Source organism: Chaetodon trifascialis, chromosome 4 (assembly GCF_039877785.1).
Source record: "Chaetodon trifascialis isolate fChaTrf1 chromosome 4, fChaTrf1.hap1, whole genome shotgun sequence".
Lineage (NCBI taxonomy): Eukaryota > Metazoa > Chordata > Actinopteri > Chaetodontiformes > Chaetodontidae > Chaetodon > Chaetodon trifascialis.
Window position 1 is genome coordinate 4,777,619 of NC_092059.1, and position 15,394 is coordinate 4,793,012.

At 43.0% G+C, this 15,394-nt stretch overlaps 1 protein-coding gene across 1 annotated transcript; it reads left to right on the forward strand.

Annotated features, from left to right (window-relative positions):
* Positions 1–396: 396 nt before the first annotated feature.
* LOC139330267 (protein sel-1 homolog 3) lies at positions 397–13,130 on the forward strand. Its single transcript, XM_070961090.1, has 24 exons — positions 397–453; positions 2,035–2,569; positions 2,670–2,796; positions 3,285–3,406; positions 3,590–3,705; positions 4,000–4,049; positions 4,194–4,317; positions 4,415–4,544; positions 4,695–4,835; positions 4,915–5,120; positions 5,213–5,392; positions 7,900–8,022; positions 8,115–8,255; positions 8,378–8,440; positions 8,522–8,698; positions 8,779–8,906; positions 9,278–9,361; positions 9,465–9,546; positions 9,790–9,865; positions 9,949–10,067; positions 10,250–10,371; positions 10,786–10,900; positions 11,135–11,198; positions 11,382–13,130. Exons 1-24 carry the CDS (start codon positions 406–408, stop codon positions 11,627–11,629), a joined length of 3,321 nt encoding a protein of 1,106 aa, XP_070817191.1. The 5' UTR covers positions 397–405; the 3' UTR covers positions 11,630–13,130.
* The last annotated feature ends 2,264 nt before the right edge of the window (positions 13,131–15,394 follow it).

Sequence of the window (15,394 nt, forward strand, 5' to 3'; positions counted from 1 at the left end):
TTCAAAGTCTTGTGTGGGCGAAGGCCATGGAGGACGCTGGGTGACGGCACGGCCTTGGCTCGAGCACATCAAAATTAAGTTAGACTCTGAGCTTTGATGCATCACTTCTATGGAAAGTTCCCTAATGGAATCACGAATAAAATAGTGAGACATTTTTGTCTCACAATGGTGTCCTTCAGGCTAAGCCTTTCAGGTTCTGTAGGTGGCCCTTTAAAGAAACTACTGCAAATAGCTGAACCTGCAACACCAGAATATCAGGTAATCCTGCATCACACGGGGCGTTTGCTCATACACCAGCCAGCGTTTGGCTTCCAGGTGTCAACATTATGTTCCACGTATGTGTGGAAATGATTGAAAATGAACTCAAGGATTACATTGTTTTTAGGTTTTAAAAAAAATTGCAAAATGATCGCGTTAACCTTTGCCTTCGCCTTCAGTGCTGCCATTATGATGGTAAGAAACTCTATTACACTTTGCCGTAATGACTGTATCACAGTGCTTTAGTGTAACCCTGATTCCATTTGCTCAGTGTGAAACCTGGACATTTATTTTTATTGACTGGTTTATTCTTTGGATTGATATGTTTATAATAACATTATATTAAATGATTAAATGATAAGTTGCTCACTGTAATGAGCCCACAGATAATAAAAACCTGAATCTGCAGCTGCACTTGGCTTTACAGAGCTTTAAAGTGAGGTTCAGCTCCCTGTTTAGCTGTCAGGACCACAGCTTTATTGTCGGAGCTGGCAGCTGTTGATAAAAACACTACCTGCTCAGCAAATGGCAGAGAGGCTCAGTTAGAGACTAGCTGGCGAACATAGTGGAGCGAGCATTTAGCTGCTAAGGAAGCACAGATTTCCCTCAGCAGTGGGCACAGTGGAAACACAGCTGGAAGAGACTGAATATTTGACCAGAAACAAGACTAAATGAATGCTAATGTTGGTTTTTTACTGCTGCATGTGTAAAACAGCAACCGTTTGGTTCCATGGAAAAGCTCAGGGAAGGTCCTGGCCGATGTTCTTTAGACCTACATTAGCTAAGCCAACCAGTTAGTCTGCATCCTTGAAATCTTTTCTGTTGTAAAATCAAAACTTGTTTGAAAAAGCAGAAATCTCACATTTGTTTTTGCTTGTCAAAGTTTGTTGTTGGGTGCTGAATGAGCCGCTTGTTGATCCATGTGACCTTTGGGAGCAAAAAGCAGCTATTACAACTCCGGCCACAGGGGGCAGCGATGAGGCAGTTATGGCTTAATGAGGCAAAGAAGACACAAAACTAGAAAATTATCTTTTCTGTGGGTACAGAAGCCGATAACGACTGTGCTTGCAATTATTTATCTAAATAATTTTATCTCGAGAAAACAACATTTGTTTGTATCTTGAGAAAACAAAAGGTTGTTTCCTCTTATTGCGTATAATGTTTACCAGAGATCAGCGCTTCCGTGCCGGCGTGCATAGATGGCGTCTCGACAAATTTGGCAACTGATTTAGGCTGAAATTATCAGATCCTGCAGTACCCGTTAAATATTTTGGTGTGATAGCTTACATCATCAATCTTTAACGTGCTCAGCTGCTTGGAAATAAATATTTAGTGTCTTCAGAGGGAGAGGTACATTTTCATTTGAGTACACATGACATCCTGCTAAATAAGCTATGCCATAACTGTGCTGCTGGAAGTCGCGTTAACAGTCAACAGGTGTGTGTAGGAGATGCTGGGGGGTGCAGTGGGACGGGCCTGCAAATCAGATGGTCTTAATGATGTTGTTGCCACTGTAATGAGCTTTATTCGAGCGGCTGCTGGTTGAAACAGAGAAAAGTCGTTTTGTCCTGATAAACTATATAAATTAATTGAAAAGCATGCTCGTTCTCAGCTTCCATAGCGACCAGTGGGGCTATATCAGTGCTGTGTTCACGAGTTGTTTCCATCTGCACCAAGAGGCCAAAAGGTTTAAACGAGAGAACGTCCCTTAAACGGCCTCTGGCAACACATCTTTACATCCACTGAATTTATTTACTTATCTCTCACTTCAACCAGGGACACTGTGCGTCACAAACCATTTCAGCCTCGCCGCTCCAAACCGGTGAGAGCGAGCCTGACAGTTTCATCGGGTTTGACTCGGCCCCTGACGAAGTGGTAGATGGCTCAGCGGTCCGTGTGCGGTATCAGTGCTCCCGGCCATGTTGGCTTGCAGTGGAGACGGCGGTGTCCACATTAAGGAAGACAGATTTAGTGGTCTTCAGGAGGAAATGGATCAGCAGCACAACCGGGGTCTACAGGATCCACCAGGTGCCGCTCAGATGGCCGCCATCCATTTTATACCAACGAGACCTTTTCAACAGGCGCGTTCTGGACGTCCGGAATGTGACGGTTCGTGCTTGGTTAGGTCATCTTAATGATGGCCGCGAACCTGGGACGCACCAAGGCTCCATGCTGAGGATTTCTAAAGTGCTGCAGATAAAGCCACTCTCAGAGCGGCCAAGCAAACCTCCCGCTGAGTGCCCTTCATGGTCTGCTCAGCTGATGTGGCAGATGACCAGAAACAGGATTTATCATTGCCCACACGAGTCAGGTCAGACTCTTAATCACGTTTTTTCATGCTGGTCCCGTCTTAATTACCAAACATTTAATGGTCTGTGTATGTAATCTTGTGCTGTTTTACACACACGCAGACGTAATCGATGTGCTAAAGTTCCCGCTGGCGAGCACCGGTGAGCAGTTTGGAGTCATCCGCAGGTTCCAGCCTTTTATCGACCGAAGCCTGGAGGGAGCCCGTCTTCATGCTGTGACGCAGCCCAGGTTGGACTCAAACTTCAAAACTTCACATGCTGACTTCTCATTTGGTTTCAGCTGGAGCTTCGTCTGTATGAACGACACAGCGTGAAAAAAGAAACCCCAGCAGGGTCTCCAGATGTTGTATAAAATACATAGGAACTGTTAAATACAATAAATGGAAACAATTAAAGAGATAATTCTGACAAACCACCTCATGTTGCCTCAGATGTGCAAGATACAACGCCAGCGGTTGTGTTGAATGAGGCCAAAGGTCGGTGATTGTTTCCTTTTCAGTGCTGGCAGCTTTTAGTTTTACTTCACCGTCATTACAAATGACTTTACAGGCTTCATGAAGCCTCTTCACCGGAGCATATAAGCTCTTTACTCACGGTCAGTGACAGACAGCGAGGTCAGTCATTTTCAGCAGATAGCGCCGCGTTTTAAATTCAGCCCCACGCTTCAGTGGCCGAAGAAATGATTTGTCACATCACGTTTCGTTGTTTGGTTTTCAGCGTCACCTTATCTGTGTGGATCTACCTGCTGAAATGGTGTCACACGAAGCTCTGTGGGATCGTCCATCACGTCGATAGGAACAATTTATACGACTCCGTTCTGATGCAGCTTACAGACGCAGGTGGGTCACGGCAGCTTGTGGGGACACCTGATACCAGTTTAGGGGATTAGATGGAGGCATCATGAGATGATGGTGAGCGATGATGTGTGTTTTGTGAGACTGTGGAGCAGACTGTGTTATGTATTAATAAAGAGCTTTGGATCTCCTGTGGTGAAATATATGACTGCCATGTCTCCTGTGTAGGGGACGTCATAATTCAGGCACGTGTGACATCAGGAGAAGATGAAGCTTTTCGAGCCGGTGTAGCGTTGCCCCTGTGGAGATGGATTAGATTAGACTGTTACATACAGGACTCAAAGGTATGGAAGCTCGCTGTTTGCCTCTGGGAGTTGGGATGAAGAATTGAAATTAAAATACAGCTCGGCCAACATCGTATAATCATCCTTTCTCTTCTGGGTTTCATTTGCTGCCCTTCCTTTGCAGCGTTTGATTTCCTTTTGGAACAGCTGTAAGATCCTGAAAGATGGTTGCTTTCCAGCTGGGAAACTCCAGGCGATTGCTCTGTGTACTGCAATTTGGAGTCGTTTACAGCTGAGTGGGTTTTTTCTTTTCTGTGTGTCGTGAACTCATGCATTATTATGTCTGACTTTCAGGTGCTGCTGGATGCAACGTGGGAGGAGGAAACCCGCGGATATGTATATGAGTAAGACCTGTTGTTGCACAGTTTTCCCCTTTAAATGCTGTGAAATATGATCTGTTGCCTTTACAAAACACCTGTTAGTAGAACAGGGATGATGATGCATGCACAGTGATCATGAGCGCTGGTTTGAGTGGTATTGATTTATAGGTTTCAGGACAGCATCCATTATGATGACACTGATGGATACTTTGTGATCGGAGGAGGGAAATACATACCAGGCATCCATGGGTACTTTGGGCCTATTAAATACTATCGTTTTGGAGCTGAAAAGGTAAAGCGATTTCCAATCCTAATTAATAATGTCATTGTTTTGTTTGTTTTGTTCTTTAATTCCTTTGTGTTGAAATTCAATTTTATCCTTGTCACAGGTAAGAAACCCCAAGCCGACATTACAGGAGCTGGAGAAGACTCATCAGGAGTGTCGGGCAATAAAAGCTTTTACAAGAGCTTTTCTGCATCAAGTAACTGAGAGTCACATCCTGTCACGAATCAACAAAGGTGAAATGTTGTTTTGACAAGTCCTTTTAAGCAGTGTTGCAGCATTTCTGCAGGGATAAACCTTAAACAGCTCTCGTATACACGGTGTCGGTACAGCTGCACACCTATTAAGCCTGAAGATTAGTGTTGACAGGTTATGTTTTATTTCAGGCGTCTGTGTACCTCACTTCATGACACTGTGGGGTCACAGTGGAGAGAGGATCAGCACACCAACATGGACCTGGGAGAAACAGCTGAAATACAGCAAGCTCTTTCATTTCTTGCAGACAAAAGAGGAGGAAATCAGAACAGGTGTCACTGCACTGCACTATAAATGATATCTAACTCACGTCATTATTCACAGTTTTTGACACTTTCTTGTTTTCTGTAGGATCTTTAGGCCTGAAGGACCTCAGCAGGACTTTGTTTGAGCAGGCAGTTAGTACAATATTCACCGTGGATCAGGCAGAAAATAAAATAATTTCCAAATCAGCGGATCTGCTTCAAGTAGCGTCCTGCTTTGGGAATCATAAAGCGTCCCTCTTATTAGCCACTCTCCACCTCACTGGCCTGGGACATACAGTCGATCAACAAAAGGTAGAGTCAATGCCTTCCTTGTAGCTTAATTGGCGCTTCATCACGCCTCTTCTGCAATGGTGACTGATAGTATTGACTCCCGTGTGTTTCAGGGTCACGCCTACAGTTTGATTGGCGCAGCGGGTGATAACCGCTTTGCCCTGATGCATGCAGGGTACAAGCACACACAAGGAACTGATGGGTTTCCAAAAGACTTGGACATGGCTTACAGCTACTATTCCAACGCGGGGGCGCAGAGCCACGTCGACAGCTCCAGGATGCATGAAAAAAATGTATGTCTGAAGAGCTCAAATCACTAGAAGATGATTCTTAGGGATGGCAACATCTGTCTCCGCCAGTCTCAGCTGTTCTTTGTTTTGTGCTAATTAGCACATGCTAACATGCTAAACTAAGATGTGAACATGCCTGCATAATATTAGCATGTTAGCACCGTCCATGTGAGCACGCTGGCCCACATTAGCATTTAGCTCCGAGCTCCTCTGTTCTGAAGTACAGCACAGAGCTGCTAGCATGATTAGACTTATTCTTCATCAATATTAGTTTTCTTATGCTTATATCAGCGGGAGTGGTGGAAGTGGTTAAAACAGTCATAGTCGGTAACATTGGTGGTAGCATACAAGTATTTATTTAAGCTGCACTTGAGCACATTTCTGTACATTTAAATGAATAGTTGACATTGAAGCAAACTGAGCTTATTGTCTCTCCTTTAATTAGAGATTTAATGGTGCTGGTAGTCTGATTTCATTACTGACTGGCAGAAACAGGCTGGCTGGTTCCCCTTTTCCAATCTTCATGCTTCAAACTGAATGGACAGATAAAATATCGATCCTCTCTTTTAATTCTCAGCAAAATGTTGAATTATTCCTTCAAAAGTAGAAAATGATGACCATAAGTAAAACATAACAATAAAAACAAGTATAACAGCTAATGAACTATATACAAATTCACAGCACGTGCGGTATAAACAGATTTAAGGGAGGATGAGTAAATCCATAAATCAAACACATCCACATCCACATGCACACAGACGCACAACACATTGCACACATGTTTACAAGCACATGGCAGAAGTGATACGAAAGGGTCCATCTCCAGAATATGATTAATAGCGTGTTTGCTGGTCCAGCCAGGGAGAATAGGTGGGTCTTAAATCTTAATTTAAAAACGCGAATGAGTTAGCTGTCATGATGAATAGAAGAAGAGCACTCCAAAGATAAGGAGCCCGCTATGAGAAAGCTCTACTTCAGACTGATTTCCTGTTTATTCTTGGAATATTTAAATAAGCTGCATCAAATCAACGGGGGTTCGTGGAGACAACAGAAAGACTTTACTGTCTGCTCCAGCTTGAATGGGCAGCTAATGCACCGAGAGAACCATTGTGGTGAAGTTTGTTAGTGGAAACTGGAGCTTCTGCATTTTGACTAACTTGGAAACTTTCTGAGTAGATGACAGAACAATAATCCATCTGGATCCAATCTTAATTAAAGGCCCCGAAAACCCATTTTCTCAATCAGCATCTTATTATGAGCGATAGGGTTCTACATGCACATGACAACAAACTGCTCCAAAGTCAAAACAGTTTTATTTACTTCAGTCGAGCGATATCTGTCGGCGCCGTTTGGTCTGAGCCCGGCTGATAAATGTGATGTCACGTACTTCTGAGTACCAGTCAGGATTTAACAGTATTTGAATCGCCATCTGCTGACTGTCACCAGGTTGTTTGTTTATGTTCCCGCTCTGTCAGTCCAATCTGACACACACACACACACACACACACACACACACACACACACACACACACACACACACACACACACACACACACACACACACACACACAGAGTCCAGGTGAAACAGGTTAATTAAACTCAAACTTTGATTGTTTTAAAGTTTTCAGGGAATTGATCTTTGGTGAACTTTGATGCATAAATCGGTGCCATTCACTCATAAACCACATCCAACACAGAGAGTCAGAGCTGATTTAATGCTTTTCAGACAGTTACGAGACAGGCGTCGATGGTACAAATACGTCTTTAAAATAAACTGTGTGAACTTACTGTCCCGTTAGCAACTGAGCTAAGCTAATGAGCTAACAGGTTTGCTAAGTGACTGTTAGCACGCCTGTTAGCTCGGAAAAGTTTCTCTCTTCAGTGACTTTATGTTATGTGACTATCAATTACTTCATCAAACTAATGTTACTTATTACATCTGAGTACTTTCTGATTGCTTTTCTAACTTTTTTGTCTTAAACTGAGCAGATGAAAAAGCAGAAAGATGAAAAAATGACTTTAATACCATTTCATTTTATGTGACTGCTCACGGTTGCATTAACTTCCTGTACACTGAACTGTTCACGCTGATCGATCCATTTCGATGCTGATTTTCTCTCAAACTCTCAAACAAACTTATCAGAGTGCTTTTCTGATTTCTTTCAGGAAAAATATTGTTGAATTTCCAGCACTGAAAGGCGCTCTTGTGGCCACCTGGTTGGCTGTTTGCCTGAGGACATCTATAAGCTTTCCACCCAAAATAATATATTCAGATGTCATTTGCAATCACCAACATCTTGATTAGTTACTATAATTTAATAAAATATTTTTTCTCAGTAACTGTAGCAGACTACAGTTCCATTTCTTTCTTTCTAACGTTTAGCTCAGCCGCAGCAGTTCTCCAGCTAGCACTGCGAGTCACTGTGTCATCGAGCTTCTGTTTTGTGTGCAACTAGCACATTATTTGTAATCGTTCACTGCATTAATGTTTCCATTTGTCTTCCTTAAAGCAATACATGCTTGAACACATCTATCTCAGCAATCAAGAGGATTTAAACAGCCTCACACACGAGGCGGGCCCCGTCGTTCAGTATCTGAAGTTTCAATCAGAGAGAGGAGACGTTGACTCTCAGGTACGTTTGAGTTAAAGCCGGCTTTCATTCCTTCATCACGATCAGTCGGCACGGTGTTCAGAACAGGCCGGTGAAAACTTTGTTATCTTCAGAAACATCTGGGAACACTTCTGTACTGGGGACAGCGTGGAGTGTTGAAAGACACGGCGAGCGCGGTGAAGTGGCTCGAAAGGAGCGCCATGCAGATGAAGGATCCTTCATCGATGTACGACTACTCCATCCTCCTGATGAAGGTTCTGTGAGATTATAAAGACTCAACCAATTCTGTGATTGGATTGAACGCCGGGTGTTTTGTGTGTGTGCGCGTCTGTGTTTTGACAGTTATTGATTCACTGATTGATGTTGATTCCTTCAGGGTCAGGGAGTGAAAAGAAACTACACCCGAGGTTTTCAGCTGCTGGAGAAAGCTGCAGCGATGGTTCGTGTGCGCTGTGAGTAATCAGTCTGTGTGTTTGCTGTATGTGCCGTCACTATACCAGTGTTGGTTTCCTTGCTCTAGGGCTCAATTAACGCCTTGAATGGTTTGGGCTGGTACCATGGGATTATACTGAACAACCATAAAAAAGCAGTGAAATACTTTGAGCAAGCGGCGCTAAATGGGAATGACGACGGCATGTTTAACCTGGGAGTTTATCATCTCAGTGGGAAAGACCCCGACAGACCGTGGAGGAACGAGGTTTGAGTCCCGCACACAGTCAAAATTTCATCCCCGATCCAGAACGATCAATGAGCCGACGTGTCCTCTGCCTTCCACAGACGGCTGCGTTCCAGCAGTTTCTGAATGCATCCGGGTTCGGTCACGTAGCTGCTTCGGTGGAGGTGGCCTGGTATCTCTCGACAGGAAGCCTGGAAGGGGTGTCTCAGGATGTGGAGAGGGCTGTGATGTAAGAGGCTTTCATTAGCCTGGTGAAGAAAGCTTTGTTATGGGCTGTTGCACTGTAGCCTGCAGCTCAATGGCATCTAATTTCAATGACAGTGGCTAATTCAAGGTCAGAACCTAACATTTGCATATCTAAAAATAAGAGTCACTGTCACTGCATTCCTGCCTGCCACAGAGAAATTCTGCTTACTATTGTTCCTCTGGTATCTTATGAATTTAAAGAAGCTCCTGTTGCAGCTATTGACACCTTTTTTTTTTTTTTAGAATGACCTCGACGAATCGGAAACTATTTTAAGATCATGTTAAAATATTTTCCGTTTAGGTGGAGAGAATTATCTTCCATAATTCATCACCCATCCTTTACCCTCTGTGCAGAATGCTAAAAACAGTCTGCGAACGGAACGGACACCTTGGATTTATGGTCAGACAGGCTCTCCAGGCCTTCCTCCAGGGCTCTTGGTGAGAACATTAATTACAATTACTTTTCATTTAATCATCTTCTTTGCTCTTTACTTTCTTTGTCTCCGCTTCTTCTCATTTTCTTTTATTGTGTTGTAAACAGGCAGGAGGCGTTCGTGAAGTATGTTTTGGCAGCTCAAGCCGGGCTGGGTTTGGCACAGAGCAACGTGGCGCACCTGTGTGAGGTAAACATGTGCGTTTTAACCCTTTGTGTCGCCAACAAGACAATGACTGTCCCTTTAATCTGATTTTCAGTACAGCTCTGAAATCAATGTCTCACAATTGGAGTTCTGAAGGGAGCTGGCAAACAAACTGCACATCTTTCCAATCACGTACGATAGGAGGAAAATCAAGCCGGAGGGAAATTGTTAGCGGCTGATAACATAGCCTTCATCACTGTCTGCTCTTCCTCACTCTCCCAAACACAGGAGCTGAATCTCGGCCACGATTGTCAGTGGAGATATCATAACTACTCTATATTAAACTATGATCCCCATCCGTCCGGTGAGTTCCTCTCATTTCATTTTGCTTTAACCTCTCCCCGTCAATCTGGTCGATAAACAGAAAGTATTTATCTTCTTTTATAGCTCTGCTGAAAATGGGAGACTACTACTACAGCTCCTCCAGTGCGCGAGAAGACTCATTATCCTTGGTTGGTCAGGCCATATCGATGTATGGCAGAGCAGCTCTAGCAGGCAGCCCTCAGGTGACAGATTTACTTGGGCTGTAATCTCATCATCCTATGATAAACTTAATTAAACTTCCACGGGCTCAGGCACACCGCAATAAAAACAACAAACAGCATTATACAGTGTTATTATTTGGAGACATTCTCAGTGAATAACCCATCAGCCGCTGTTATGATTTTATTTTCACACGGACTCTCAGGGAATGTACAACTTGGTGGTTTTGGCACAACAAGGCTACGCGCTTCCACCGAACGTCCACGGCTTGTTTAACGTGTCTCGTCATGATGAGCAGGACATTGTGGTGGAGAAGATCTTAAAAAGGTGCTTTTTCAATCCACGTCCTGCCACAACAATGAATAATGAATGTTATTTGGGTGATTCAAGGCTGTTTGTAGTGCTTGGCAAGAGACTGGTAACATGCACTCTCATGTCTGTGTGGTAAATGTGAAGCCGCGAGCAGCAGCTGCCTTTAGCTTCAGCTAAACAGGTTGTTTTTCCACATCGATTTCCTCCTGATTTCAGTCTTTGTGTTAAGCTAAGCTAACTTTCTGTTAGTGGTAGCTTCATATTTACCGTACAGACATGAGAGCAGCATTCTGACTCTTGGTAAGAAAGGGCATATTTCCCAAAAAAGTCATTTTACTGAATGCCAGACCATATATGCCAGACCATATATATATATGTGCGTGTGTGTTTATACATATGTGTGTGTTATAAGTTGTTTTATGTCCACAGATGTATGGAGACCGAGGCTGAAGAAACAGTGACGCCCTGTTCCTTAGCTCTGCTCGGAGTTCAGATGGGAAAAGCCTGGAGGAGAGTGACTCAGAACGGCGCACAGCTCCTCTTGGTAGGCAATTAGGCAATAGTTACTGTAGTGAGAGAAAAAGTCCACACTCTGTAAGCTGCACTCCTACATTATATTACTCTCCTTTGATAATTTGATCCAGCATTAATAATTGAAAAATCTGAAAATGTAAATTGGACCTTCCTCATGAATAAGGCATTAAAGACACTATAGGCTGTTCTGTTGAAAAAGAATATGTGCTGATTTATTTAAGTTGTTCTTCTTGTTTCTCTGTAGGCTTATGCAGCTCTTCTGTCTCTCCTTGTCATTGCTGTCACCCTGCCGTTGCAGAGCTGTCTTGGTAAGTAATGGTGCTTTTCTGCACCGCACCCACTTGCATGTATTTGCCACAAGATGGTGCAATTTCCCCACATATTGGTTTAGAACCTCTTGCTCTGCACATCAAAAGATAATCTATGCAATCATGTTTGTTTGCCGTCTCAAGTTGCCTCCTTTCATTCTGCTTGTCTGCAAATTAACGCAGAACAAACGGCTGCTGGTCACCGTGCGGTCGCACTGAGGGCAAGGACATCATCTGTCAGCCAAGACGGTGTCATCTTGAACAGAGGGCGAGGTGCCATCATGAGAGGAACCTACAGAGCGGCGGGGAATCAATGGCTTACCGCCCTGAATGGCGAGGAGTGGCTCCGGCAGACAGGAGATTTGGCTGTGACTCTGTCGGGTGTGTGTCTGTGTGCTTTCTGGACCGCACTCCTCTATCATCTCTTGTGACATAGAATACAAAGCACAGTGATCCAATAGCCACAGCGAAAGCCCCAGACACTACATATTGTAAGAGCATACATTTAGCAGATGAGTTAGAGCTCTTCATGTGACACATTTGTGTTTCGGAGGCGTGTGACTCATTTGAAGTTACAGTGAGGAGAAGAAGTGCTGATCAGAATGTGAGTGTGCTGCTTTATCAGAGCGCCCGTGATGTTTCCTCACCAATCATTATTCCATTGTTTTGTCTGTGGAAAATGAAAAACTTTCCATGCGGTTCATTTAATTAACGCCGAGTCTGACCCACAGTTTGTTATCTCGGGGCTGTGGTGCCAGTCGGGGAGGGTGAAGCTTCTGTTATGCAATACTTTAAGTCCAGTAAATCAAATTTCAACACTGAGTGTTTTTTATTTGATCTGTGTCAGTGTTGCACTGTTTATACTGATACAATAAAACTAATAAAAGACATAAAGGCTCAGCCTCGGTGATGGATGTGCTCGGAGATGTCGTACCGGAAGCCCTGTTTTAATAGGTCAGCTATTAAGACTTGTTCCTGGCCCTATCAGTGACATGATAATAAGTGTCTTACAGGAGACTGCAACAGCAGCATGCAGGCGCACTTAAACATTTTGTTCAAGGTCAGAGCAGGGGAAGTTATCGCTTTAGCCTCTGGCCATTCAGGGGCTCCTGGTCAATACACGAGATAAGACGATATCGGTTCTAGACATCGCTATGGGAAACAAAAAAGTTTGGCATGAAAGGATGAGTTACTATAGCGATGGACACCTCAAACACTCCTTTAATACCCCCCTGTGTTGCCGTTGTCACTGCGTTCACAAAAACATAATGGCCGATATCTTTTGAGGGATTTTGTTTCTATGGCTGCCAACAAATATGAGGAATAGGCAGCGTTACTCAGTTCTTAACAGTTATTTACAGCTCTGGGTGACTTGTGATGATGTGCAGTTTATAGCAGTGAGTGTTGTTGCCTGGTATTCATGGAGCTGTCATTAGTTAAATAAGGAGTTTCACCGTGTAAACAGCACCATGTGGAGCTCCTTCAGTTTAGAGTGAAGTCGGTGTATAATTTGGGGATGAAATAATGATCTCCTTCTTCCTTCTTCTATCTCTGTCCCTTCTGTCGTCTTTCTTTAAAGAGAGAGGTCACCAAAACAAAAACGCTGCATGCTATTACACATGTGGTAATCTGTCAGATGTTTTCTGCACTTTTTGTGGTCGTATTTTAACAGTATTTGGAGTTTCTCCATGTCCACAGTGTTACTTAAAATAAGTGCTAATTATACATTTCCAGCACTAAAAGCTTTACTTGAAAGCAATAGTTTGTTATTTAGAGAAAGAACAAGACGAGTCTGTTTGCTAGCTAAATATAAAGCTACAGCCAGGTTAGCTTAAAAAGTATAAAGACTGGACACAAATACAAACTGTTAGCTTGTCATTTTTACAGTTTTTGTACATTTTTATGTTAATAAACAAGACATATTAAATTGTCAGCTTTACAGGTGTCGGTTGGCTCATGTTGTCATCGTTGGACAGAGCCTTGCTAGCTGTCTCCACCTGGTTCCAGTCTTTCTGGTATGCTAAGCTAACCGGGTGCTAGCGGTTGCTCTGCACTTGCCGTACAAGCATAACATTGCTATCAAACTTCTCATCTAACTTGTAGTGTGTTTCCCAAAGTGTCAAACTGTCCCTTTAAGGCAAAGTAAGTGAGCTCACATCAGCTGGTTTCTAAGGTGGACCCCCATGCCAGCTCTCGCTCCTGTTACTTATTTAAATTATTCTTATCAATTCACTGATAAAATTAAATTGATTTATTGACCATACAAATATTCCACGAGGATTTTTAACCAACTAAGTTAAGCAATGTGGGCCTTGTTATAACTTGGAATCCTTATTGTGAAATCCCAAACCGGTGTCACCTCCAAAATCTGTGCATGAGCAAATCTTTATGGACAATGTAATCCCGTCACATCACGTGTGTCATAGCAATCTAAAAGCAAACATATTTTCCCATCGATTTCACAACAAAACTAAATTAATAAAGTGAGTTTATATTACGGCCTTGATTTCAGTTTGATTGTTTAATGAGTTGATAAGGCATTGATTGATGTGACCTTGACTCATTGCATCAAACTTTACGTAAGTGCATGACTAGCAGACCCTTTGAACAGCATTCCTGCACGCTGACAGGATCTTTAAACTCGCCTAGAGATTTCACGCTGTTCCTTCTTTTCAAGTTCATCTTAACTCTCGCTGAACCCTCCAGACTGTTTGATTAAAACAGCTAATATTTGATCTGTAGATCTTTTCTTAACCGGCTGGCTTCACATGGCCGTGACATGTGCGCTAAAAGACACAATCATCTCAGCACCATTAATTTTCCACAACCGTCGAGAGCAATTTCAGTTCCCCTACAGTAATTCTTCATCAAAGAGTTTGATGATACTGCTGCAACCATCTGATTTAATTTCCGTTCTTATTCAAATGGCTGCTGGAACATGCAATTAAATCCAGTAGCCCATTGACTTTCCATTGAAATCCCTCCACTGAACGAGTGCTGCAACCAACTGCCTTTTCATGTGAGTGGAGTGTTTGCGTGGCTGCGTGGAGCCTGACACTTGGAAGTTGTGATAGTCCTCGGTTTTATACCTCAGCTACACACACACACACACACACACACACACACGGCGGTAAGGTGCTGCTGTGGCCATCAAGCACCACCTGCCACATTTGCTGAAGCAATTCACGGGCTCTTGAAACAACAACGACTAAATCAGTGTTTCTGTGATTCACTTATCAAATAATTTCCACTTGTTGACAATGCTCAAAACTATAGTTATAATGGTAAAATAAAGGGATTATATGTATACAGTGTCTCCTCCTATCAAGTGATCTGGTGAACAGTGCGCCTTACAAGGTAATAAAAAGAAATAAAAGCCAAATCCTAAAAATAACAAGCAGCTACTGATGTAAAAGTATGATATTAGTCCCCTTAAACTCAGGTTTATCCCACACAAGGAGGTCAGTCTGTGTCATAACCAGCTAAAATTAGATGTAAAAGTGAACACCAGGTCCTGCTGCAGGCAAGACAAAGACACCAAGCAGGGTTTTTTTTTTGTTTTTTTGCAAAGTCACAGTGATGATCAGTGATGCAACAGAATGGTATTGATCCTACTAACCTCATGAGTACAGCGTACATGCCACGACTCACTCTCACCTCTCAAAGAAGGTCTTAATGTTTGACGTATGAATGACGTATCTCGTTTTTTTTACAAAATGCAGATCAATGAGACCAAAACGAAAGTCCTGTTTGTGGTCAGATATGCCTAAATTATATTTTTTTGGAGGAAGATTATTTCATGTGACTTTAGCTACGGCCACACTCAGCAGTACTGCACCGATATGCAGCTGTTTTTTAGCCATATTTAAGACAAAAACCTGTTAATAAATGAAATCATGGTACTGAGCACAACAGTTTAAAATGATACAGACCCTGACTGACTCAAGGTCAGAAGACCACTTAACCTAAAAATGTCATCAGCTAATTAAAGTACTGAATGTTCTCAGCAGTCCTGACGCATTGAGAGTGTAAGTGTAAGCCTGGAGGAGAAAGCGTGTCACCACCCACATTGCTGAGAGTAAGCTACACTTTGTCACAGTCACTCATGCACTGGAGACTGATTTTGTCCACACTAATTAAAAGTTGTAATGCTTCCACTGCAGTCTCTGGCAGTGGGCACAGCGGTTAGTTGACTT